This window comes from Amblyraja radiata, chromosome 4 (genome assembly GCF_010909765.2).
Source record: "Amblyraja radiata isolate CabotCenter1 chromosome 4, sAmbRad1.1.pri, whole genome shotgun sequence".
Lineage (NCBI taxonomy): Eukaryota > Metazoa > Chordata > Chondrichthyes > Rajiformes > Rajidae > Amblyraja > Amblyraja radiata.
In genome coordinates, this window is record NC_045959.1 from 96,301,711 (window position 1) to 96,326,809 (window position 25,099).

Sequence of the window (25,099 nt, forward strand, 5' to 3'; positions counted from 1 at the left end):
TGCCAAGTGCAGATTGTTCTGAGTAAGATAATATTCCTACTATCTTAGAAAAAAGATTGATCATGCCCGTAAGTTGAAGACTCAAGCTTGAACATTAGATATGACATTTAATATGACAATTTCTCACTATGACCCTGGGTTTTGTCACTTATATATTTTTAAATGAAGTCACGGGTGTAGCGGCAGATTTTTCATATCTTTCGAGAAACAAATTCTCTAGCCGCTATTTGGATGAGAATGGATAAGGGGAATATCTTCGATATGCATGCAAGCTTCCTCAGAGACCTTCAGAGCTTCTTCACTCATAATGCTTCAACACACAGTCTTTTGTTGAATAAATGCTTTATTAATGATGGTCAACAGCAAGATACATCCAAGTTTCTGCCGACTCGTTACTGCAATCTTCCTTGAATTCCAACTTGCAACTTTAAACATTATAAAACTCCTCGTGTGTCTCCGTAACAATGGCATGATCGAAGGGTTAACCTTCTTCATCGTCTCTCCAAAACTAATCTAAAAACTAAACTTCTGCGCAAGCATCTAAGCTCCAAACACGCCCAAAAACACGTCATAAATCCCACCCACAATATAATGAGCAGTCTAAAATTTAAAGGCACATGCCATCATCAGTGACATGCAAAACAGGCCAAATAGCCACTACAACGGGTAAGTTTGAGCCACGGCATTTTATTTTCCAAACGGGCAGCTCTGCTGAAAGGTGGAAAATTCAATTGTGCAACTCAATGTGCACACGATTGGGATGTTAGCTACCCAAGCGGAATATGAGTTGCTATTCTTCCGGTTTGTGCGTGGTCTCACACTGGCAATTCTCCATTAATTCTCCAATTTTAGTTAACTAACCTACATGCAAAACCTTTTGCTCTCCTTCCCCCTCCCATCCTGTGCCCCAACTGGAACCACATACATTTACACCCTTGCCCCTCTCTTTCCATCGAGTTATTCTTCCTTATGACTTCACAATTTTCACCTCTGTCTCACAATTCACACCTTTTGTCTCTTCATTTCTGAACTTTGTCCAACCATCTGTCTTCCAAACACCCCCATCACTTGTATCCACCTATCACTTGCCAGTTTTTATCCTGCTCCTCTTATTTTCCAGATTTCTCCTCCCCTCCCACTTCACCCCCCCCCCCCCCCATTATAATCAGTTTGAAGAAGGATCCCAACCCAAAATGTCACCAGCAGTTGCTGCCTGATCCGCTGAGTTACTCCAGCACTTTGTGTCTTTTTTTGTAAACAGCATCTACATTTCCTTGTATCTCTCTCTGGGATATTCAAGTCTGGCAATGCAGGGTGTATGCAATGTACGAAGTCCAGGTCAGACCTCCAAGGCCATCAGTAAAGTGAAGAGACACTTTCTGTGGAGGATAAGATGAATGTTTGGCAGGGCTTGCATGCCATCACTTCCGACAAGACCAAACTACGTAGTGGCCCAAGTAACAATGGAGGATCACTCCTGGCTGAGCTCAATGCTTTCTGTGCTTGCTTTGAAAGGGAGTATATCGATGGACCGTGATGAAGATCAATTGTTCCAGACCTACGAGGCCAATTTCCGACAACAACACTGCGGTTGGATGATGAGTCGGACTACAGGACGGAGATTGAATATATGATTGAATGGTGCCAGACAACAATCTTTATCGAATTGTCAGCTAGACCAAGGAGCTGATTGTTGACATCAGGAGGTCTTAGCTGGGGATCCATGGACCTGTTTTCGTTGACAAGACGGCAGTGGAGAGAGTCAGCAGTTTGTAGCTTCTGGATGTACCTATCTCTGTAGATCTGAATTTGATCCCAGCACATCGATGCAATCACAGAGAAAGCTCATCAGTGCCTCTATTTTGATAGAACATTGAGGAGACTCGTTATGTCAACAAATATCTTATCAAACCTCTACAGGTGTAAGGGGGAGAACATATTGACTGGTTGCATCACAATCTGGTTTTTGTCAACTCGAACGTCCAGGAACGAAGTAGACTGCAGAAAGTGGTAGACATTGCCCAGTCCATCATAGGTACTGACCTCCCCACCATGGAAGGGATCTACAAAGGCTGCCAATATCATCAAAGGCCATGTTGGCCATGCCCTCATTTTGCTATTATCATGGGGGAGAAGATACAGAAGCCTGAAAACTGTGAACACCGGGTTCAGCTTCTTCCCACCAGCAACGATCTTCCTAGCGACGATCAGATTCTTGAACAGTACACAACACTAACCTCAGTAACTATAATTATCTATGGATTGTGCCTTTGGTTGCAATACCGACTTTGGTTTTTCCACTATTATGGTTACCTAGTTTTATGATTATTAATTTATTGTATTATGGCACGTTTATCTGTGTGGTTATGTGTTTGCGAACCAGTGAAGTTGCAGCAGGTAAGAATTTCATTGTTATGATGTCAGTACATAAGATAATAAAACACTTTTTACTCTTGCAATTCTGGATTCTTGACTATGCCAATTGGGTTGTAGTATAAAAGTAGGGATGTACAGTATGATATCTGGAGTACTCTGAACAATTTTGGTTCCCCCGTTTAAGGATGTACATATTTTATTGGAGGTAGACTCAAAATGCTGGCGTGGCGTAACTCAGCAGGCCAGACAGCATCTCTGGAGAAAACGGAGATTGTTTTGAGTAAGATAATATTCCTACTATCTTAGAAAAAGAATGATCATGCCCTTAAGTTGAAAACTTAAGCTCAAGTCAAGTCAAGTCAAGTCAAGTTTATTCGTCACATACACATACGAGATGTGCAGTGAAATGAAAAGTGGCAATGCTCGCGGACTTTGTGCAAAAAGACAAACAAACAAACAACCAAACAAACTATAAACACAATCATAAACACACACATATTCTTTTACATATTAAATATTGGAAGGAAAAACGTTCAGTAAAGTTAGTCCCTGGTGAGATTTACAGTCCGAATGGCCTCTGGGAAGAAACTCCTTCTCAACCTCTCCGTTCTCACAGCATGGCAACGGAGGCGTTTGCCTGACCGTAGCAGCTGGAATAGTCCGTTGCATGGGTGGAAGGGGTCTCCCATGATTTTATTGGCTCTGGAGTTGCACCTCCTGATGTATAGTTCCTGCTTGAACATTAGATGAGAATGTGATAATTTCTCACCATGACACTGGGTTTTGTCTCTTATACATTTTTAAATGAAGCCACAGGAAAGTTTGAGTCTTCCAAACGGGCAGCTTCTGCTGAAAGAAAGGCGACACTTCTTCAGACCCTTCATTTGGGAGGTGGGGAGGAAGGGAGTTATTTGGGGGTACCTAAAATAACCCATCCCCCCCACCCCCCCTCTCTCCTACATTCCTTCCTCTTGCTTCCCAATTTTTCTTCTTTCTGTCTCATACCTTTTGCTTTCATCTCTGGCCCTTGTTCCAGCCGTCTGCCTATCAAAACACCCCATTTTTTAAATTCAAAAAGTGTATTCAATTATTAAAAAATAATATTACACTACAATAAAACAAACCAGAACCCACCACCATAATACAATACAAACAAATATCCCTAATAAACTACTATACAATTATGTTACAATCCTTATTGAGGATACATTCAACACCCTGCGGAGCCCAGCGGTCCCGGAACCCCCCCAGGGTGCCCGTGGACAGGTCGTATTCCCTTTCTTATCCCACCCGGGCACGGACGTAACCCCGGAAAAGGGGCAGGCAGCCGGCTCGGGTAAAGCCCTCCACCGCCTGGCGCCGTAACCCGCGGATGGCCAGCTTGGCCAGGCCCAGGAGCAACCCAATCATCAAAACCCCTTTTGTCTGTGTCCACTTATTACCTGCCATGCTTTGTCCTGCCTCTCCTCTCCACCATTTTTCTCTCTCCCCTCCCCCCCTTATCAGTCAGATGAAGCATCTCAACCCCAAACATCACCTGTCTATGTACTCCAAACATGCTGTCGTTCCTGCTGAGTTACTCCAGCACTTTGTGTCCTTTATTGTATATTTGCTGATTTCGAATCTGTTGGTACTTTACTAAAATCCAGAGGATTTTGTGGAGTAGCAAAGGTTCATCAGATTGAATCCCGGGATGCTAGGATTGCCATTTGAAACGCATTTAATCAGTCTTTACTCTGTGGAATTTAAAATAATGAAAGCTGGCATCATTGAAATGGACAAAATTCATTGGTGACTGACAGTGTAGATGCAGAGTTGATGTTTTTTATGGTTTGGTTCTGTAGATCCAGGGATTACATTCTCAAAATTAAGGGGCGGCTACTCAGAACAGAAATGAGAAGTTTCTTCACCATATAGTACAGAATCTTTGAAATTCTTTACTCAAGCCAGTTAGAATATTCAATGGTGAGAATGGGTTGGCATATGAGAGTGGCACTCAATAAAAAGATCAGCCATGATTGAGCAGGCACTAGGAGCAGATGAACTGCTCCTGAATCCGTTACTTATTTCAATTGTTCTTTGCTCATCTTTATTTTATGTGGGAACGTTTGAAAAACAGAATGATTGAGTTATAGTTTTCTGCAAAAATAAGAATTATAGAATTAGGCTTGGATTTTAAAAAAAAACATCTATTGACATGCAAGGTTCACAAACAGTTTGTGAAACATCTACTGGAAGGTAAAATAGATGTTGGCAAACGTAAACACTTGATTCTTTTCAGGCAGAGCACAAAATAATTGGGGAATGTAGAACTGGAGACACGTTAAACTATTATTCTATCTTTATTGAAAACGTTTAAAAATGCGAATGCTAAAAATATTTAGAGACTGCAAGCTTTGACAAAATTAATTAATTTTGCAAAGAACCAATTTTGGAGCTACGTGATATTAACACAAAAAATCCTCTGACCACATTTAAAATAATGGCTGTAGAGAAACTAGATGTTTGTTTTCAATCTTCTGGAATTTCCACAGTTATAGAATGGTTCCACGTTCGAAGGTAGTTAATAGAATTCTCCTGTTTAAGAAATAAAGATAATATTATGTCCACTATGTGATAACGGGCATTTTAAAAGTTTGGTGCAGTATTGGAACAAAGTTGTTATTCCTTGAGCTTATGTTCAGGTGCCTGGATCAGGATAGTGTTGAGCATACTAGAAGGGAGAAGAGTTACATGTTTCACCAGTCTGGGGTGCCTACACTTGAGGCTACAGTCGCAAAATTAGTGAATGGCTATTCGGGATAGAGATGTGTATGTACGTCAGAAACCAGGGACTGCAGATGAAACGACAGGTGTGAGACAAATGGATTGAAGAGTTGCAAATTGTGTAGGCAGAGGAAGGAATGCAGGTGGGAGGGAGAGGGGACAAATATGTGTGAGTGCAGGTGAGGTGCAGGGGAAAGGGGGGTGGGGGTGTAAATTACTTAAAATTGGAAAATTTAGTGTTCATACCATTGGGTATAAGCTACCCAAACAGAAGATGAGATGCTGTTCCTTCAGTTTGCGTGTGACCTCACTCTGGCAATGGTGGAGGCTCAGGACAGAATGGGAAGAAAAAATTAAATGGTTAGCATTCGGGAGATCTAGCAGGCCTTGGCAGACTGAGTACAAATGCTTGACAAAAAAGTCGCCAAGTGCACACTTGATCTTGCCGATGTATCGGAGGCAATATTACGATACGATACGATATTACTTTATTGTCTGAACAAAGTCTGAAATTTGTTTTGCATCGCAGCAGCTCCATTTACAGCATCACATAAGATAAAAGAGACTTGACAAGTCATGCATTAAGACATCAAGACAGGACCCAAAAATACATACATTCAACACAACATTACAATAACAGAAGACAACATTTGAGGCCCATCAGCATGCATTTGATCTGGGATTAATCGCCGTATTTAGTTCGAGGATTGACTGGTGCACAAAAGAGTGCTTCAGTCTAACCTTATTAAATTTTGGAACCCTATATCTCCAGTTTGATGGTAACAAATTGCACTCACTGTTCAGAACGTGGTTGGGGTCAGAAGAAATATTGTTGGCCATCCTTAGTATGTTTTTATGGTAGGATGATTCATACAATTTCTGAAGTGGTTGACCTACAATCTTTGAGCAGATTTTTAATTGTTGGAGCAGTTTTGATTTTGTAGTAGCAGACAAACTCTTGTACCATGTAATCTTACAGTATTACAAAACACTCATTATCACAGCGGTAAAAAAATAACAAAAGGATTTGTCTACTTGCTCCGAAAGATCTATTGCATCCAGTAGTGGGAATATTGGATGCAATAGATGAGGTTAGAGGTGGTGTATGTGAACCTGTCTCACCTGGAAGGACTGCAAATAAACAATAGGTGCAGGAGTTCGGCCCTTCGAGCCAGCACCGTCATTCACTGTGATCATGGCTGATCATCCACATTCAGTACCCCGTTCCTGCCTTCTCACCATATCCCCGCACTCCGCTATCTTTAAGAGCTTTTTCTAACTCTTTCTTGAAAGCATCCAGAGAATTGGCCCCCACTGACCTCTGAGCCAGGAGTGCAGGTAGACACAAAACGCTGGACTAACTCAGCAGGACAGGCAGCATCTATGGAGAGAAGGAATGGGTGACGTTTCAGGTCAAGACCCTTCTTCAGGCGAGAGTCAGAGGTAACGGAAATAACTGATATAGATGATGATGTAAAGAGATATGGAACATGAATGAAAGATATGCAAAAAAATAATGATGATAAAGGAAAGGGGCCATTGTTGGCTGTTTGATAGGTGAGAACGATACATTTGGGTGTAGGAGAGATTGGTTTGGTGGGATATGGACCAAGCGCAGTCAGGTGGGACTAGTGTAGCTGGGACATGTTGTTCGGTGTGGGCAAGTTGGGCCGAAGGGCCTGTTTCCAAACTGTATCACTATGACTATGACTCTAAAACCAGGTTGAATAATTAATATGATTTTTGGATTTTCTTATATTTTGGGGTATTGTCCTGGTAACGTTTTGTTATCTCTGTGATCATTGACATCATCAGCACAAGCACGTCTACAGTTGTATAAACAGCTGGTGGTGCTCAATGGTGTTACACAAAGATCTTAAACACTGTTGCTGCTTTTGTAAGCAGGAAAGCTTCACTGTGATCCATCCAAGGGCAGCTCACGTTTGGATCTGATTTAATCTGCTCTTCCTGTTGGACCGTATTTCTGACTTGACCTGTGGATATAAGAATTATATTATTTTTGACCCAGTATTTTTTTTTTTGGAATATATTTTATTTCCATTGCTGAGGTTGTTTCTGTTGGCAGTAGTGAATCACAAAGTATTTGCTGCATATTTTTAAAGGCACAAAGGTGTATCTTTTGGGGATAAATCTCATGCATCTGATTATTCTATCAGTTCATTTATAAACTGTCCCTTGCTCTGCTTCTTTTACTGCCTTGAACTGTATCTTTGCTCCATTGTCTTTACTTCTTTGTTCCTTTATTCTTGTCATGCTTCCATTTCTACCAGCTCTCTCTGTATTAGCTGGCTTGTAGGAAGACAGTGAGTGGGGAAGAAGGTTGCAGGCTTCTTCTTCTTGCGTATGGCGTGCACAGCCTAAAGCTGTAGGACAACTTGTTCTATTTGATCTTATTTGATTGTGCATGCCAGGTTGATTTCATTCGTCGAAGCAGGGCGGACCACGTGAAGGTTGCAATATCCCACCCTAAGGTTGCAGGCAATGGACCTGAATTGTAAAGCAGGTGATGTGTCTTCACCAAAAGCAGTGTCTTGGTTTGGCTTTTTATATCTTATTGTTCCCATCTTTCTCATCCTCCATGTTCCTCACTATTATTTCCCCCCTCCTTTTGGAGCTCCAAATCACAGTCCAGCAGGAGAAAGTGACATCAAAGCAAGAGGCAGCTTAAAATGAAAGAATGAGAAACAAAGGGGGAGAAGAAAGAAAGAAAAAAAAGTGAACCAAAGCAAAGAAATAATAAGATGGATCTGAATTGTGCAGAGGTTGCTCGATTTCTTGTTGTATAATTTAGCAAACAAAAGGGAATCGTCAAATTGATACAGACATTGTCTTTAATTTTTACAGATATTTTGGCTATTTTCAAAATCTGAAAAAATCCAAGCATGCCAAAACTACTTTATTGCAGTATTAATTATGGATATGATACCTGCTCTTTAAATGGTGTGACTTTTATTTTTAGAAACATGTCCTAACCAGGACGGCAAAGTGGCGCAGCTGGTAGAGCTGCTGCTTCCCAGCTCCAGAGACTTGGTTTGATCCTAACCTCGGGAATGTCTGTGTGGACTTTAAAATGTTCTCCCTGTCACCACATGGGTTTCCTCCGTGTGCTTTGGTTTCCTTGCAATCCCAAAGATGTTCATTGTTGTTTGTTAATTGGCCTCTGTATAATGCCCCTAATATGTAAAGAGTGGATGAGAAAGTGGGAGCTAGCATGAACCAATTTCAGGTAGCCCTTGCTTTCTCACTCTTTCCCCTCCCCTTCCCAGCTCTCCCACACCCCACTGTCTCCGCCTCTTCCTTTCTTCTTCCCGCGCCCCCTCCCCAACCCCAGATCAGTCCGAAGAAGGGTCTCAACCCGAAGCGTCACCTATTCCTTCGCTCCATAAATGCTGCCTCACCCACTGAATTTCTATCCAGCATTTTTGTCTACCTTCGATTTTTCCAGCATTGGCAGTTCTTTCTTAAACAGCATGAATGTGTGATCAGTGGTCGGTGTGGCCTTGTTCAACGAAGGGCCTGTTTCCATGTTGTGTCTGTAACCTAAGCAACAAAGGAATGATTTCATGCAGTATTTTGCTTAAAGTCCACATTACTGAAATGTAATGAAATATAGAACAGTCACCAACTGCGCAGTGACAAAGAGTTTATAACTTGGGACGCTGGTACATTCTTTTTAATCAGATTACATTCCCACTATCAGTTAGTGATGCACAAATGTGTAAGAAAGAACTGCAGATGCTGGATAAACTCGAAGGTAGACACAAAATGCTGGAGTAAATCAGCGGGTGAGGCAGCATCTATGGAGAGAAGGAATAGGCGACGTTTCAGGTCGAGACCCTTCTTCAAGTATTAATGACGCCGCGTGAATTGTATTCAAAGGAACGCAGCGTCATTAATACTTGTTCAAAACACAATTACATTTACTGAGGAATGTGGATCGATGCATTGATGACACATTGTATAACTACTTGTTAACTACTGGCTGTTAACAAGTGCTACAGTAGTAGTTAGCAAATCGTTTGTGTCTGATGGCCGTGCAGCGGTTGTGATCCATGTTCGTTTTGTAAAAAAATCCGAATGGCAAATGTATTTTTTTAAATCTTTATTTAACAAAGCGAATTTGTATTTCCGTACGAAATATGGAAAATTAACGCAGGGCCCCCCTTAGGCGTGAGACCCAATTGGGAGAAATCGGTCCAATCAGCTTAAGGCCGGCCCTGAGCAAGGGCTATCTGAAATTAGCAAAGTCAAAGTTCATACCGCTGGGGTGTAAATTACCCAAGCAAAATATGAGGTGCTGTTCCTCCAATTTGCGCTGGGCCTCACTCTGATAATGGAGGAGGCCCAGGACGGAAAGATCAGATTGGGAGTGGGGGGGGAGTTGAAGTGCTGAGCCACCGGGAGATCAGGTAGGTGACGATGGACAACGAAACGATCGCCGAGCCTGTGCTTGGTCTCGCCGATGTAGAGAAGTTGACACCTGGAACAGCGGATGCAGTAGATGAGGTTGGAGGAGGTGCATGTGAACTTCTGCCTCAACTGGAAAGACTGATTGGGTCCTTGGATGGAGTTGAAGGGGGAGGTATAGTGTCAGGTGTTGCATTTCCTGCGGTTGCAGGGAAAGATACCCGGGGAGAGGGTGGTTTGGGTGGGAAGGACCGAATTGACCAGGGAGTTACGGAGGGAACAGTCTGCAGAAATCAGAAAGGGGTGGAGATGGAGAGATGTGGCCAGTAGTGGGATCTCGTTGGAGGCGGTGAAAATGTCGGAGGATTATATGTTGTATGCGATGGCTTATGGGGTAGAAGGTGAGGACAAGGGGAACTCTTTCCTTGTTACGAATAGGGGTTGCACAAATTTACCAGTGATGTACAAATAGCTTGTTTTCTGCATCCTGATCTTGCAAGAGCCTCGATAAACAGCAGCAAGATAGCGGGCCAACGTGTGGACATGTTTAGACATACAACATTTATTTGCACAAGGCCTAAAGGGCCTGTCCCACTGTACGAGGTAATTCAAGAGTTCTCCTGAGTTTCCCCTGATTCAAACTCGGAGAATTACGGTAATAGCCACTCGTAGGTACTCGGGGCTCTCGTGGACATTTTTCAACATGTTGAAAAAACTTCACGAGTTTTTACGAGCTTACCACGTTTCGCGAGTACCTGCCGTTAGCGTTACGAGCCGCAAAGAGACGTCCCCAAGCTCCGACGTACCCGCTACGTACATTCTACATGCTTCCACGAGTTTGATTTTTTTTTTTAACTCGGGAGAGCTCTTGAATTACCTCGTACAGTGGGACAGGCCCTTTAGACATTGCATGTAATACAAAAGGCTTTGAATATTTAATAAACTTATTTTCATTCTTTCATTCCTTCCTACCTGTGCTCCATTTACTGATGGAGGGAATAGCACAAGGAACAAGCACCTGGCGCTAAGGGTATAACTTAACGGTACATCACGCTTCATAATCATAGCAAAGGTCTACATCTGCAAGGCACAGACTGAATTTAGTAATAACAGTAACTACTTTGAATACCTCCATCCATGGGCACACTGTTTGCTTGGAAGATCTGGAAACATTTTGTGAAGCCACGTGGAAGATGGAATGAACAATATGTTCCAATTAACTTCCATCACTAGCGCACATAAATATTTGCTATGTTGTTGGATTTCTGGCAAGTTATTGGCATATCAACACAGTAACTGAAAAAGCTTGCTTCATAATTATTTAGTCCAGGGTAATTGGACCGTTCATTTTCAATCAAGTTAACCATATGACAGCAGAAAAGAATGGAGTGACTTGTACGAAGGCAATAAAGATTATTTAAGTCTCGCACAATGTTTGACAATGTAGATTAGGTGAATAGCAAATTTAAGATCTGTTGCTAGGAAGTGCTTCGCCGACAAATGATCAATATCTGGAATGGAGACCAGAGAGTGTAATTGCACCTAAACTTATTGCATTAGATGAATCAGAATGACCAGATATCTTTGTTGTAACTTGCAGATACAGATTTCATTTCTATTTCATCACTGATATAACTTGACAGCTCTGTTCTTTATTCACTTCAATGGTATACGAAAGCACACAAGAGATGTTATTCCGTCCTGATCAATATACATCCCATGTTGGTCATGTATTTTTCAATTAAATTATAGCTTGATATGTTGATCATATGAGATGGAAACACATAATTAATTTTCTGTTCAATGTATTGAGCTGTAGATCATGGATGCAGAGTTTTATCTGTTTTTCATTGTACTGTATTCTTTCATAATTTTATTAAGATTTATTTGACTAGGTAGAAAGTTCTAGAAGGCATTATTATTATTATTTTATTTGTTTATTCAACCTTGGGTAATAACTGGATATTTTTGTGGTCGATCTTCCTTTTTAACAATCTGTTTGATGCAATTATCTGTTGTTATCAGTTAATAATGATAGTAATATTTAGCAGGTTATTTTTTTAGATTTCCTTAAGATAAAAGTTATATTATACTATATTGAAGGCTAATTCCTTCCTCTATTTTTTGAACATATGATTAAATAGGGAGCAGCAATGCTGCTTGATATTACCAGGTCTGGCAAAAGGTATAGAAGTGTGAAAGTGCACACCTCCAGATTCAGTGACAGTTTCTTCCCAGCTGTTATCAGCCAACTGAATCATACCACAACCAGAGAGCAGTGCTGAACTACTATCTACCTCATTGTTGACCCTCGGACTATCCTTGATTGGACTTTGCTGGCTTTAACTTGCACTCAATGTTGTTCCCTTATCACTGTAAATGGCTCAATTGCAATCATGTATTGCCTTTCCGCTGACTGGATAGCACGCAACAAAAGCTTTTCACTGTACTGCACATGACAATAAACTGAACTGAAAGACTGAAAGAGAATTGATGAAAGCAAGATCTGGACAAGGGGGAGATCATAGAAAGTTTGAACACCACAATCAATTAAATTTGGGAATTAAAGATGAAATGCAGAACTTTATTTTAATTTAACCTACTAATGATAAAATGACGGCATGCATAATTTGAAGGAATGTTAACAAGATGCAGGGAGATCTTCTGACTACGTATCAAAATGGGTTTTTTTGTATCACGTTCTCTATTCAGTTGCTGGGCAGCACAGTCATGGGTCAGTTGGCAACGTTGCCTCACAGCCCCAGCGATCTGGGTTCAGTCCTGGCCCCAGGTGCTGTTTGTGTACAGTTTGCACATTCTCCCCATGAATATGTAGGTTTCTGGTATTTCCACTAGATTCCTCTCATGACATACAAGTAGGTTAATTGCCATCTCTAAATTATCCCTTAGTACATGTAAGGGTAAAAAAAATCAAAAGGAGGTTGATGGGTATGTGACAAGTAATGATTTTGAGTGCGACTGGGAAATAAGAAGCAAATGGGACTGGTGTGATTGTCCTGTGGCAGCACAGCTGGTAACTGATGAGCCCAGGAGCTTCCATTTGTGTTGTAATAAGCAAGTAAGTAAGTACTCAGAAAGGACACCAAATAGATAAGAAGCATCCAGAACGGTGAGCACCCACAAACAAGCCTGCAAATACACATTTCCTTCATCCATGCCCACACATTCATGAACACACTTACAGTATGTTGGTATAATCAGAGCAACGATATTGACAAGACAGATATTAGGATTTGTGTAAGCTTTATTGACAGAAGAATTTGTCTTCAGTCTGTCAGATATTTCCAATTTATTTTTGTTTTTCTTACAAGGATGGCGAACCTGTTAGGCCTGGAGTAGCCATGACTGACCTTGCCACAGGTTTATACAGTCACGGAGCTATCATGGCGGGACTGCTGCAGAGAGAGAAGACGGGGAGAGGTTTATATATTGACTGCAACTTGCTTTCATCCCAGGTATGTCAAGAAAATAAATATATTAGTCAAGTGTAGAGGCACCAAACGTTGTGAATAAACGGGTTACTTTATTTAGGCATAATAGGTTTGTTATACATGCACGTTGGTCCTCGAACACAAAGTTGTTGTTGCTGCTGCGAGGCTGTTGCCTCGTGGGCTCGACCTGAGCTCCTGCTGAGGTGGAAGGACACTCACCCAAAGAGAGAAGAGAACTGGTCAGCTAGAAGTCAGAGAGAGAGAGAGATAGAGAGAGAGAGAAAGAGAGAGAAAGAGAGGGTTGTCCCAGGGTTAGTTATATATCCCAGGACACACCCCTGTACCCCCGTGACAACTCCTCCCTGCCATTGCCCAGTTAGGTGACCCTGCCCCCCGACTGCTGAGGGTTCGTGTAGCTAGTGGCCCAACCACCAGGTGCCACAACACAAATAAATGAAGATTTTATAACACAAAAGCCTTTTTAACTGTTTGCATGGTAAACATTCCAGCAAGGACCTCGTGAAGCTACATCTATAAGGAAGATTATATATTCAAATATTCATCCATGTAGAAATAGCTTTGGTTTTGCTGGGCATCATTGGTTCTTGTATTTGTGTCCTTGCCAACATGAAGCAATAGTCATCCGTTCAGCTTAATGTAAAGTATCTGCTATTGCATTCTGCCATGGAGGTGGCAGCAGGTTAACTTGGCCAAGTGACCCGTACAATAGGAAGGATAAGAGGTAATTATGATTTTCGCCTTCCACGCCTCGGTCGAAGCACGTGTTAAAGTTCTCTTGTCAGAAAAATGTCCAAAATAAAAAGAAACATAATTAATTATTTGCACATCCGTAGGCTTTTTTTTTTAACACGTGAGGTCCTATTTACTTAAATAGTTACTCTATAACTATCCAGGGAAATAAATAGTTGGAGAATAACTTAGTCACAATGTCCTGGATTTAAGCAACATTCAGGATGATTCATTATCAAGGTAAAGACGCACCTGGATTAAGGGCCTGTTCCACTGTACGATGTAATTCAAGTTTTCCCGAGTTCTCCCGATTCGAGCTCGTGTAATGTACGTAGCGGGTACGTAGCGGCTCGTACGAGTAAAAAGTAACTTTTTTTTTCATCACAAGTATTTTTTTACTCGTGGACATTTTTCACAGTGTTGAAAAAACGTCACGAGTTTACCGGATTTCCCGAGTACTCGTATGAGCCGCTACGTGACATCCACGAGCTCCTACGTACATTACACGAGCTCGAATCAGGGGAGAACTTGGGAGAACTCTTGCATTACCTCGGACAGTGGGACAGGCCCTTTAAAGCCCGTGAATTAGCTTGTGGTGTAGGCTGTCGCCAGAGCAACACTGAGGGATGAAATTATGAAATATCATGCCCTTCCCCCTAAAATTGGGGAACCTCTTCAGTAGTATAAATAATTGTTGCCACCACCACTGTTATCATCAGGGAGGAGTTACAGAAGCCTGAATTCTTATAGTATCAGGTTCAGGAACCTCTACTTTCCTACCGCCATCAGGTTCTTGAGTCAACTCGCACAGCCCTAATCCGATCTCAACATTACAGACCTCTAGCATCACCATGGTCTTATTATTTTCAAATTGGGTTTTGCACTCATGTCTTATATTTAGAGTCATGGAATCACAGAGCTATATGGCACAGAAACAGGCCCTTCGGCCCACCTTGACCATGCTGACCAAGTTGGTAGACTAGGATAGTCCCATTTGCTTGCATTTGGCTCATAACCTTTTTTGCTCATCTTCTTTCTCTTAGACAAATGATGTATAATTTATGTTTGTGTGCATTTGTGTGAGTCTGTCCACTTTAGACAGTCAGAATCTTTTCCCCAGGGTCGGAGATCTTTGTCCCAATAGGTGAGTTGCAAGATGACAAAGACAGCAAAAGTGGTATCTTTATTCAAGAAGAGCATTAGAGCTAAGCCAGGTCATTATGGGCCAGTTAGTCAAATGTCAATGATGGGGAAGTTCTTAGAAATAATTCTGAGCAACAGAATTAATCTACACTTAGAAAGTCAGGGAAAGTTAACATGATTTGTATATGATAGATGTGACCAGTGTAATTACATTTTTTTGAAGAGGTAACAAAATATGTTGATGCAGTATTATAGGCACTCCCTGACTTGTGTAACAGTCAACTTGTGTAAACTCGCACGCACATAAGCAATTCTGTAAGCCCACTGTTTTATTTCCAAGTTGCACATTTCGGTAGTCTAGGTGGCAGTGGGCTTCTGCTGTCGCATGCGGTCGTTTCCGCAAGCTAGTCAGCTGGCCTCGTGGATGCACCCGTGTGGTCTCCACGTCGGAGCTCCCACGTGGTCTCCGCGTCGAACAGTGAATCTACGTGTACACAGTAACACTTCCGTTTCCAACTTGCACTACATCCGACTTAAAGATCCCCATGACGTGACCCTGTGTAAGGTGGGGATCATCTTGGTTGGTTGATGTGGATTACAGTAAGGCCTTTGACAAAAGGCTAGAGCCCATGGGATCCAAGGTGAAATGGATCTCAAATTGCATTAATGATTTAGATGTCAATGTAGGAAGCATGATGAGTAAGTTTGCAGCTGATATGAAGATTTATGGTGGTATTGATGTGATATTTGTCAGCTAGTAAGTTCAGCAGATAGAATTTAACCCAGAAGGTGCTAGGAGAGGCATTTATAGGGGAATTCCATCCCGGTAAATGTGAGGTGATACATTTAGAGGGGAATGGTCAATAACAGTAAGACAAATACTGTGAATAGTAGTATCGCAGGAGATATTAATTCAGATTCAGATTCAGATCCAACTTTAATTGTCATTGTCAGTGTACAGTACAGAGACAACGAAATGCAGTAAACAACGAAATGCAGTATAACGAAATGCATATTAAGAACCAGAGATAGATTGCTGTAAAAATCAAAACATTACTTATAGTGGCAGCTCAGTAGATAATGTGGTAAATAAAACACACAGGCTGCTTGACTTCTTTAGCTGGGGCATAGAGTATAAGAACATTGTGGTCTTGGTATAACTTTATAAAATGTTGGTGAAGCCATAGCTGGAATATTGGATGCAGTTCTATTTGCCATACAAGGAAGAAAAGAGGACATTCGCCAGGATGTTGTCTGGAATTGAATGTTTTAACTGGGAGGAGAGGCTACATATGTGGTGTTTGTTTTCCGTGGAGCAGAGGATGCTGAGGAAGGAAGGGTATGCCAAATGAAAGGCATAAATAAGGTAAATAGTAAGAAATATTTTCCCATGGCAGAACAGAGGGCATAGGTTAAGGTATGCTTTAAGCGGCTTAGAAGAGATCTGAGGGGAAGAAATATCACCCAGAGAGTGGTTGCCTTCCAGAACACACCATCTGAGAAAGTACTGTAGGCAGGGACTCTCACAATATTTAAGAAGCATCTGGAGAGGGAAAAGTGTTTTATAACACCGAATATGATTGATACCTGGAATGCTCTACTTGAGGAGATGGTGGAGTCTGATACAATTGCAATGTTTAAGAGGCATTTGTACAGGCACTTAAATAGGCAGGGCATATGGCCTGAAGAAGGGTCTCGACCAGAAACGTCACCCATTCCTTCTCTCCAGAGATGCTGCCTGTCCCGCATAGTTACTCCAGCATTTTGTGTCTATCTTCAGGCCATATGGCCCTAACGTCGCCAAATGGGATTAGTGTACATGGGCAAAAAGCTCAGCATATGGTGGGTTGAAGGGCCCATCTCTATGCTGTACGATGTTATCACTCCATGAGGAATAGGTGAGTGGAGAAATTAGGGAAGGTAAAATGATTTTTATTACATTAAGGTGAGACCTTGGAGATAGATTCAAAAGAATGATGAGTTTTGCGAGGGTAAATTTCCTTTGCTAAGCACCCCTATAATCAGAGATAATAAATTTAAAATAATTGATAATGCTGTAAAGGGAAATTAGATATTTATTAAGCAAAGATTGTTCAGATAGTCTGAGATAGTGAGCAAACATATTACAAAGGAGCTTTCAAAGGGCATTGGATGAGTATTTGAATAGCAGTAATTTGCAACAAAATGATGTAGGATTACATTTCACAGTTCTTTCTAAAAGCCAGTTACGGTTACGGTATTCTGTTACGGTATTCCCTCTGTACTAAATGATTCTATACATTTATAAAATGTGAATCTCATGTTTAAACCACGTCTGTAAAGGTGATGAAAGTAGATTCAGCATTAACCTTTCAGATGATAATTGGATATATTTTAATTTTTTTTTTTAAAGTATACGATTGGGAATGGAACTAATTAGATAGCTGGAATAAATTTGGTGGATTCTAAGATTGTGTTGATTATGATTTGTAAATGTTATGAAATCAGGACCAAATTTTGTTCTTATCGTGTTCAATATAGCAAGCTGCTGAAGACTTGTTTCTGCAATATATATTGTCGTTTTATCTTCAAAATACATTTCGAAAGAGTTTCATTAAAGTTATTTATATACTCTAACTAGACTAAGTGGGACCAGTTGGGTCCCATGTTCACACGGGAGGGCTGGTCCCCCGACGCAATATTTCACCTCTCCACCAATTCCAATATTGGTGGCCAGTGGGGGGGCTTTCTGGAGTGCTGGTATGGGTTCTTGGGGTGGCAGCTCAGTCCCTCAAGCCTGATCTGCTGGCAGCTAACTCACGGCTGGTGGGCTGGCAGTTGACTCATGACTATTCCTTGAAATTCCATTTCAAGCAGGGTGCAAGGCCACCAAATTCAAGTGCAGTTTCTTACCACTATGAGCAGGGTGCAAGGCCACCGAATTCAAGTGCAGTTTCCAACCACTTCAAGCAGGGTGCAAGGCCACCGAATTCAAGTGCAGTTTCATTCCACTTCAAGCAGGGTCGAAGGCCACCAAATTCAAATGCAGCTTCATACCATTTCATGCAGGGTGAAACCACCATAAAACCACACAAAACACCAAACTCACAGTTCAGTAGACATTCAGTGTGTTCAGTTGATTCACAGCTCAGACAGTCATGACCTCTCCCTCCCCCATCATGCAGAGGCTGAGCCACACCCACACTTCCGGGTTATATAACCCCTCCCCCTCCCACCGGAAAAGGTGTGGCTTTCATGGCGTGATTGACAGGAGAGAGATTCTCAACATTTTTTAAACACTAATAACACTTTTATTTTTCATTGATGGGAAGATTTCTCTGCACCAGCTCAGCGGAGGGGGGACTGAGTAAGATGGCCAAAAATCACAGCCGTAAGTGGTAGCATTTTATCTTAAATCAATATACAGTGCAAACAGGAAGTAAGTGCATTTGCAGTAGTGCCTTTTAACTTCAAGCCAAAGCACCCAAGCCACCATTTGCAGTAAGTAGTGCCTTTCAACCTCATGCCACCATTTGCAGTAAGTAGTGCCTTTCAGCTTCAAGCCAAAGCACCCAAGCCACCATTTGCAGTAAGAAGTGCCTTTCAACTTCAAGCCAAATCACCCGCCACCATTTGCAGTAATTAGTGCCTTTCAACTTCAAGCCAAAGCACCCAAGCCACCATGTGCAGTAAGTAGTGCCTTTCAACTTTAAACCAAAGCTCCCAAGCCACCATTTGCAGTAAGTAGTGACTTTCAATTTCAAGCCAAAGCACCCAAGCCACCATTTGCAGTAAGTAGTACCTTTCAACCTCATGCCACCATTTGCGGTAAGTAGTGCCTTTCAGCTTCAAGCCAAAGTACCCAAGCCACCATTTGCGGTAAGTAGTGCCTTTCAACTTCAAGCCAAAGCACCCAAACAACCATTTGCAGGTAGTAGTGCCTTTCAACTTCAAGCCAAAGCACCCAAGCCACCATTTGCTGTGTAGTGCCTTTCAACTTCAAGCCAAAGCACCCAAGCCACCTTTTGCAGGCAGTGCCTTTTTATTTCAAACAAACCATATTTTCAGTTTTAAACCACATTAAGGGTACTCACAGTTGTGTAGACATTTGTTCAGTGTTATTCAGAGCTCAGAGAGACGTGACCCTTGGCTTCATCCATCTTGCAGAGACTGAGTGAGGCACACCACCTCCTGGTTTTATAGTCCCTCCCTCTCCCTCCAGCAGGTGCAGCAGAGAGAATGGTGATTTTTTTAAACTTCAAGCCAAAGCTCCCAGGCCACCATTTGCAGTAAGTAGTGGCTTTCAACTTTAAAACAAAGCTCCCAAGCCACCTTTTGCAGTAAATAATGCATTTCAACTTCAAGCCAAAGCACCCAAGCCGCCATTTGCAGTAAGAAGTATCTTTCAACTTTAAACCAAAGCTCCCAAGCCACCTTTTGCAGTAAATAGTGCATTTCAACTTCAAGCCAAAGCGCCCAAGCCACCATTTGCAGTAAGAAGTGCCTTTCAACTTCAAGCCAAATCACCCAAGGCATCATTTGCAGTAAGTAGTGCCTTTCAACTTCAAGCCAAAGCACCCAAGGCCATCATTTGCAGTAAGTAGTGCCTTTCAATTTCAAACAAAGCACCCAAGCCACCATTTGCAGTAAGTAGTGCCTTTCAACTTCAAGCCAAAGCACCCAAGCCACCATTTACAGTAAGTAGTGCCTTTCAACTTCATGCCACCATTTGCAGTAAGTAGTGCCTTTCAACTTCAAGCCAAATCACCTGCCACCATTTGCAGTAATTAGTGCCTTTCAACTTCGTCAAATCACCTGCCACCATTTGCAGTAATTAGTGCCTTTCAACTTCAAGTCAAAGCACCCAAGCCACCATTTACAGTAAGTAGTGCCATTCAACTTCAAGCCAAAGCACCCGAACACCCATTTGCAGGTAGTGCCTTTTACTTCAAACAAACCATATTTTCATTTTCAAACCACATTAAGGGTACTCACAGTAGTGTAGACATTTGTTCAGTGTTATTCAGAGCTCATAGAGATGTGACCCTTGGCTTCATCCATCTTGCAGAGATTGAGTGAGGCACACCACTTCCTGGTTTTATAATCCCTCTCCCTCCCTCCAGCAGGTGCAGCAGAGAGAAAGGTGATTTTTTTAAACTTCAAGCCAAAGCTCCCAAGCCACCATTTGCAGTAAATAGTGCAATTCAACTTCAAGCCAAAGCACCCAAGCCACCATTTGCAGTTAGTGCTTTTCAATTTCAAGCCAAATCTCCCAAGCCACCATTTGCAGTAAGTAGTGCCTTTCAACTTCAAGCCAAAACACCCGCCACCATTTGCAGTAAGTAGTGCCTTTCAACTTCAAGCCAAAGCTCACGTCACCATTTGCAGTAAGTAGTGCCTTTCAACTTTAAACCAAAGCTCCCAAGCCACCATTTGCAGTAAGTAGTGCCTTTCAACCTCAAGCCAAAGCACCCAAGCCACCATTTGCAGTAAGTAGTGCCTTTTAACTTCATGCCACCATTTGCAGTATGTAGTGCCTTTCAACTTCAAACCAAAGCACCCAAGCCACCATTTGCAGTAAGAAGTGCCTTTCAACTTTAAGACCAAAGCACCCAAACAACCATTTGCAGGCAGTACCTTTTACTTCAAACAAACCATATTTTCATTTTCAAACCACATTAAGGGTACTCACAGTTGTGTAAACATGTGTTCAGTGTTATTTAGAGCTCAGAGAGATGTGACCCTTGGCTTCATCCATCTTGCAGAGACTGAGTGAGGCACACCACTTCCTGGTTTTATAGTCCCTCCCCCTCCCTCCAGCATGGGCAGCAGAGAGAATGGTGATGTTTTTAAAACTTCAAGCCAAAGCTCCCAAGCCACCATTTGCAGTAAATAGTGCAATTCAACTTCAAGCCAAAGCACCCAAGCCACCATTTGCAGTAAGTAGTGCCTTTCAACTTCAAGCCAAAACACCCAAGCCACCATTTGCGGTAAGTAGTGCCTTTCAACCTCAAGCCAAAGCTCACGTCACTATTTGCAGTTAGTAGTGCCTTTCAACTTTAAACCAAAGCTCCCAAGCCACCATTTGCAGTTAGTGCCTTTCAACCTCAAGCCAAAGCACCCAAGCCACCATTTGCAGTAAGTAGTGCCTTTCAACTTCATGCCACCATTTGCAGTATGTAGTGCCTTTCAACTTCAAGCCAAAGCACCCAAGCCACCATTTGCAGTAAGAAGTGCCTTTCAACTTTAAACCAAAGCTCCCAAGCCACCATTTGCAGTAAGTAGTGCCTTTCAACTTCATGCCACCACTTGCAGTATGTAGTGCCTTTCAACTTCAGGCCAAAGCACCCAAGCCACCATTTGCAGTAAGAAGTTCCTTTCAACTTTAAACCAAAGCTCCCAAGCCACCATTTGCAGTAAGTAGTGCCTTTCAACTTCAAGCCAAAGCACCCAAACAACCATTTGCAGGCAGTGCTTTTTTACTTCAAACAAACCATATTTTCCATTTTCAAACCACATTAAGGGTACTCACAGTTGTGTAGACATATGTTCAGTGTTATTCAGAGCTCAGAGAGATGTGACCCTTGGCTTCATCCATCTTGCAGAGACTGAGTGAGGCACACCACTTCCTGGTTTTATAGTCCCTCCCCCTCCCTCCAGCAGGGGCAGCAGAGGGAATGGTGAATTTTTTAATAACATTAATATCTCTCTGATTTTTCATCAATGGGAAAAATCCTCCGCACCCGTAAGGCGGAGAGGGGCTCTGAGCGAGGTGTCCAAAAATGACGGCCGTAGGTGGCGACGTTCTGTCGGAAATAGCAGCACAGTGGGCCAAAAGCAGTCAAGATCAGAGATTTAGTAATATAGATTGCATTCATTTGCAATTGCAAGGTAAGCTAAGTTGCTTTGCTAGCCATTTAGATGTCGTACTCATGAGATTAATTAAAATATTGTGTCAATTATGGGAATTGCTTTTGTTTCAGCATGGGTCAAAAGTTGTACTTCAGTGATTTGAGTACAAAATCTAGAACGTAATTTTGAGGAATGCCACAAAGTTGCACCGTTTCATGATATAGAGTAATAGTGTGGAAACAGGCCTTTCAGTCCAACTTGTCAGTGCCAACCAATGTTCCATCTTAGCTTGTTTACTCATGTTTGGCCTGTAACCCTCTGAACCTTTCCAATGAATATACCTATCCAAACAATTTTTTAAATGATGTTATTGAGCCTGCCTCAGTTATTTCCTCCTGTGCCTCGTTTCATATACCCACCGGCCTCTGTGTGAAAATGTTGACCCTCAAATTCCTTTAAAATCTTTCTCCTCACACCTTAAACCTATGCCCTCTAGTTCTTAATTCCCAGCTACCCAAGTGATCAACATCCTGTTGTAAATTTTGATAACCTTCTTCACTGTCTGTGATATCACCTATTTTAATGTCATCTGCAAACTTACTAACCATGCCATGTACCTTCTCATCCAAATCATTACTGGAGATGACTAACAACAATAGGCTTAGCACTGATCCCTGAGGCACAATGCTAATCATGGGCCTCCAGTCCAAAAATCATCCTCACACCATCAACTTCTGCTTCCTACTATCAGATTACTTTTGTATCCACTTAGCTAGCTATCACTGGATCCCATACGATCTAGACTTAGGCTTAGGTTTATTATTGTCAGATGTACCGAAGTACAGAGAAAAGCTTTGCTTTGCATGCTATCTAAACAGATCACAAATTAAAAACAGAATTCAATCCAAAAACAGAAAATCAAAAACACAGTGTGAAGAGAGAGCAGCGGCAACCAAATCGTGCCAGCGTCCACTCTCTCTTCACGGCAGCCATCTTGGACACAGACCTACAAGACTACAGTTAGACAAAAAAAATCATTCCCCCACAGTGGATAGCACTGTGGAGGAAGGCACAATGTCCAGTCCCCACCCCATGTTCACCCCAAAGTCAGGCCTATTGGGGCCACCGCAGTTGCCTCTACGGAGGCCCGATGTCCCTGGCCGTTCTCACCGGGTGGTCTTGCCCCGGCGTCGGGAGAGTCCTTTCGGCGGCTGGGCCACCTGGAACGGCCGCTTCTTGGTTGGAGCCCGCGGCTGCCGAAGCCGACAAGGCCGCGCCGGTTTGGCGCTCCTAGGCTCCAGATGAAAAAGTCGGCGCCCGCTCTCCTCACTGCCGCCTTGCCGCCTCTACGCACGCCGTCTCTCCGCACGCCGCCTCTCCGCTCCGCAAACCCGCAGCCCGGAGATGTTGCTTACGGCGGTCCAGCTCGCCAGAGCTCCAGCGCGGCGACCCAGGCAAGGCATCGCCCGCTCCGCTCCGCTCCAGCGCTCCAGCGCTCCAGCGCTCCAATGCAGTGCCGCCACGCAGGCCGAGGTGCTGGGTGGTTCCCGACAAGAAACGGCGCTCCAAGCCCGCTGGTAGGCCACGACGACGGGTCGACGGGCAGCCCGGAAAAAAGGCTGCCACACCGACCAGGTAGGGACCTATAAATAAAGTAACACCTACCCCCCCACATTAAAAGACCATATCCCCTACAAACAAAAAAACAGGACTCACTAAAAACTAAAAAAAAAAAAAAAAAAACGAATTTAAGACGGACGGCTGCTGCTAGCAGCCGTTCACCAAGATGGCTCCTCCTCCTCGCAGCACATCAGTTCCATAGACAAAGTCCAATGGCCTCAGTGAGGTAGAGGTGAATCGAACAGTATCCTAGCTTTTGGAAGGACCTTTCAGAAGCTTGATAACAGAGGGAAAGAAGCTGTTCCTGAGTCTGGTGGTGCACACTTTCAAGCTTCCAGAGCTGCCTAGCAAGCAGAGTGTTATCAGTGACCTTGCTGCAGTTCATATAGGCCCTACTCTTATCGACTTCAAAAAACTCACTTAAATTCGTGAGACATGATTTCCCACGGACAAAACCTTGCTAGCTACCCCGAATCAATCCTTGTCTTTCCAAATATATGTACCAGGGTATATCCTATCCTTCAGATTCTGCTCCATAACTTACCTACCACATTATGTTAGGCATTCTTTAGGTTTTTCTTTGCAGCCACAACATTCGCTGCCCACAAGTCTTTGGCATCTCACCCATAGCTAATGGTGGTGCATATATCAGTCATATATTCACATGCTGCCTACATTGTTCTTGAATATTTCTGATCAGGCCTGGGAGATTTATCTAACTTCAAACTTTTCAAGACATCCAATAATTCATCTGCTGTGTTGTGGACTATCCCAAAGACTTCATCATTGACTTGGGGATAGTCCGCATTACTAGTTCCCTAGTCTTCATAATTTCTCCAAGGTAAAAACAGGAGAAATATTCCTTGAGGACCTTGCTCATGTTCTGTGGCTCCAATTTATAGATGTCCACTTTGGTCCTTAAGTGCCCCTATTCTCTTCCTAGTTATTCTTTTTCCTTTAATATACTTGTAAAATCTCTTGGGGATTCTCCTTAATCTTTTCTAGCTTGTTTAATTTTCTTTGTGGAAAAATGCTTTATAGTTGTAAGCTTGCTTTAAACTTTTAACCTTAGACAGATGTGTTCTTTCATGTTTTGGGGCTGGACGATTTCAAGTTTTAAAAGTCAAGACCCTTGTGCTTTTTGCAACTCAACAATGTCCTTTGGATGCTACTGGTAAATAATAAGGATGTGGGTTTTAGATGTGGTTTCAATTATGCTTTTTCGTTTACTTCTTCTGTTGTGGTTATCGTGTTTTTAGGAAGTTTTCAATATCCTTCCTGTATTTAATTGTAACCAGCACTTCTATTACAAGTGGTCTTAGACTCTATGAATATTGGCATTAAGTTTTGAAATCCGCAGCATTTGTGGAAGTTTTAAAGGAATTTGTTAAGCAGGTCCTCTTGTTCAAATTTCTTTGCAAAAATAAATTGAAAAATATGAATTTCTCCCCAAGGGCTTTCTATTTTGTGTTTTTTCACTTTTTGAGCCATATTTGCCAAACTTAACATTCATTTACTCTGGTTTCAAGAAAAGTTGATGTAGGCCGAGAAATGAGTTAAAGCAAGAAACTAGAACCAGTAATCCCTGGCTCCGCTTTAAATGTTGACATTGTACAACTCAACTTTTTTTATTTAGGGTAGAAAAAAATGCATTCGTGTAAATGTTTGACTGCACTCAGTATTTTGTAAGCATAGTTTAGTTTTAGTTTAGGTGTTAGAGGAGCAGTGTGGAA

The 25,099-nt window shown here is 42.3% G+C and overlaps 1 protein-coding gene across 3 annotated transcripts in view; it reads left to right on the top strand.

The window, feature by feature from the left end:
• The window catches only part of sugct (succinyl-CoA:glutarate-CoA transferase), a 469,744-nt gene that overhangs the window by 82,942 nt on the left and 361,703 nt on the right, over positions 1 to 25,099 (top strand). For 2 of the 3 annotated variants that reach the window (XM_033019979.1, XM_033019981.1), the window contains exon 8: positions 12,903 to 13,046. The exons of the other annotated variant lie outside the window; for it this stretch is intronic. In XM_033019979.1, coding sequence (XP_032875870.1) covers positions 12,903 to 13,046 — 144 coding nt within the window. The remainder of the gene's footprint in view (positions 1 to 12,902; positions 13,047 to 25,099) is intronic. 3 annotated transcript variants of the gene reach the window in all.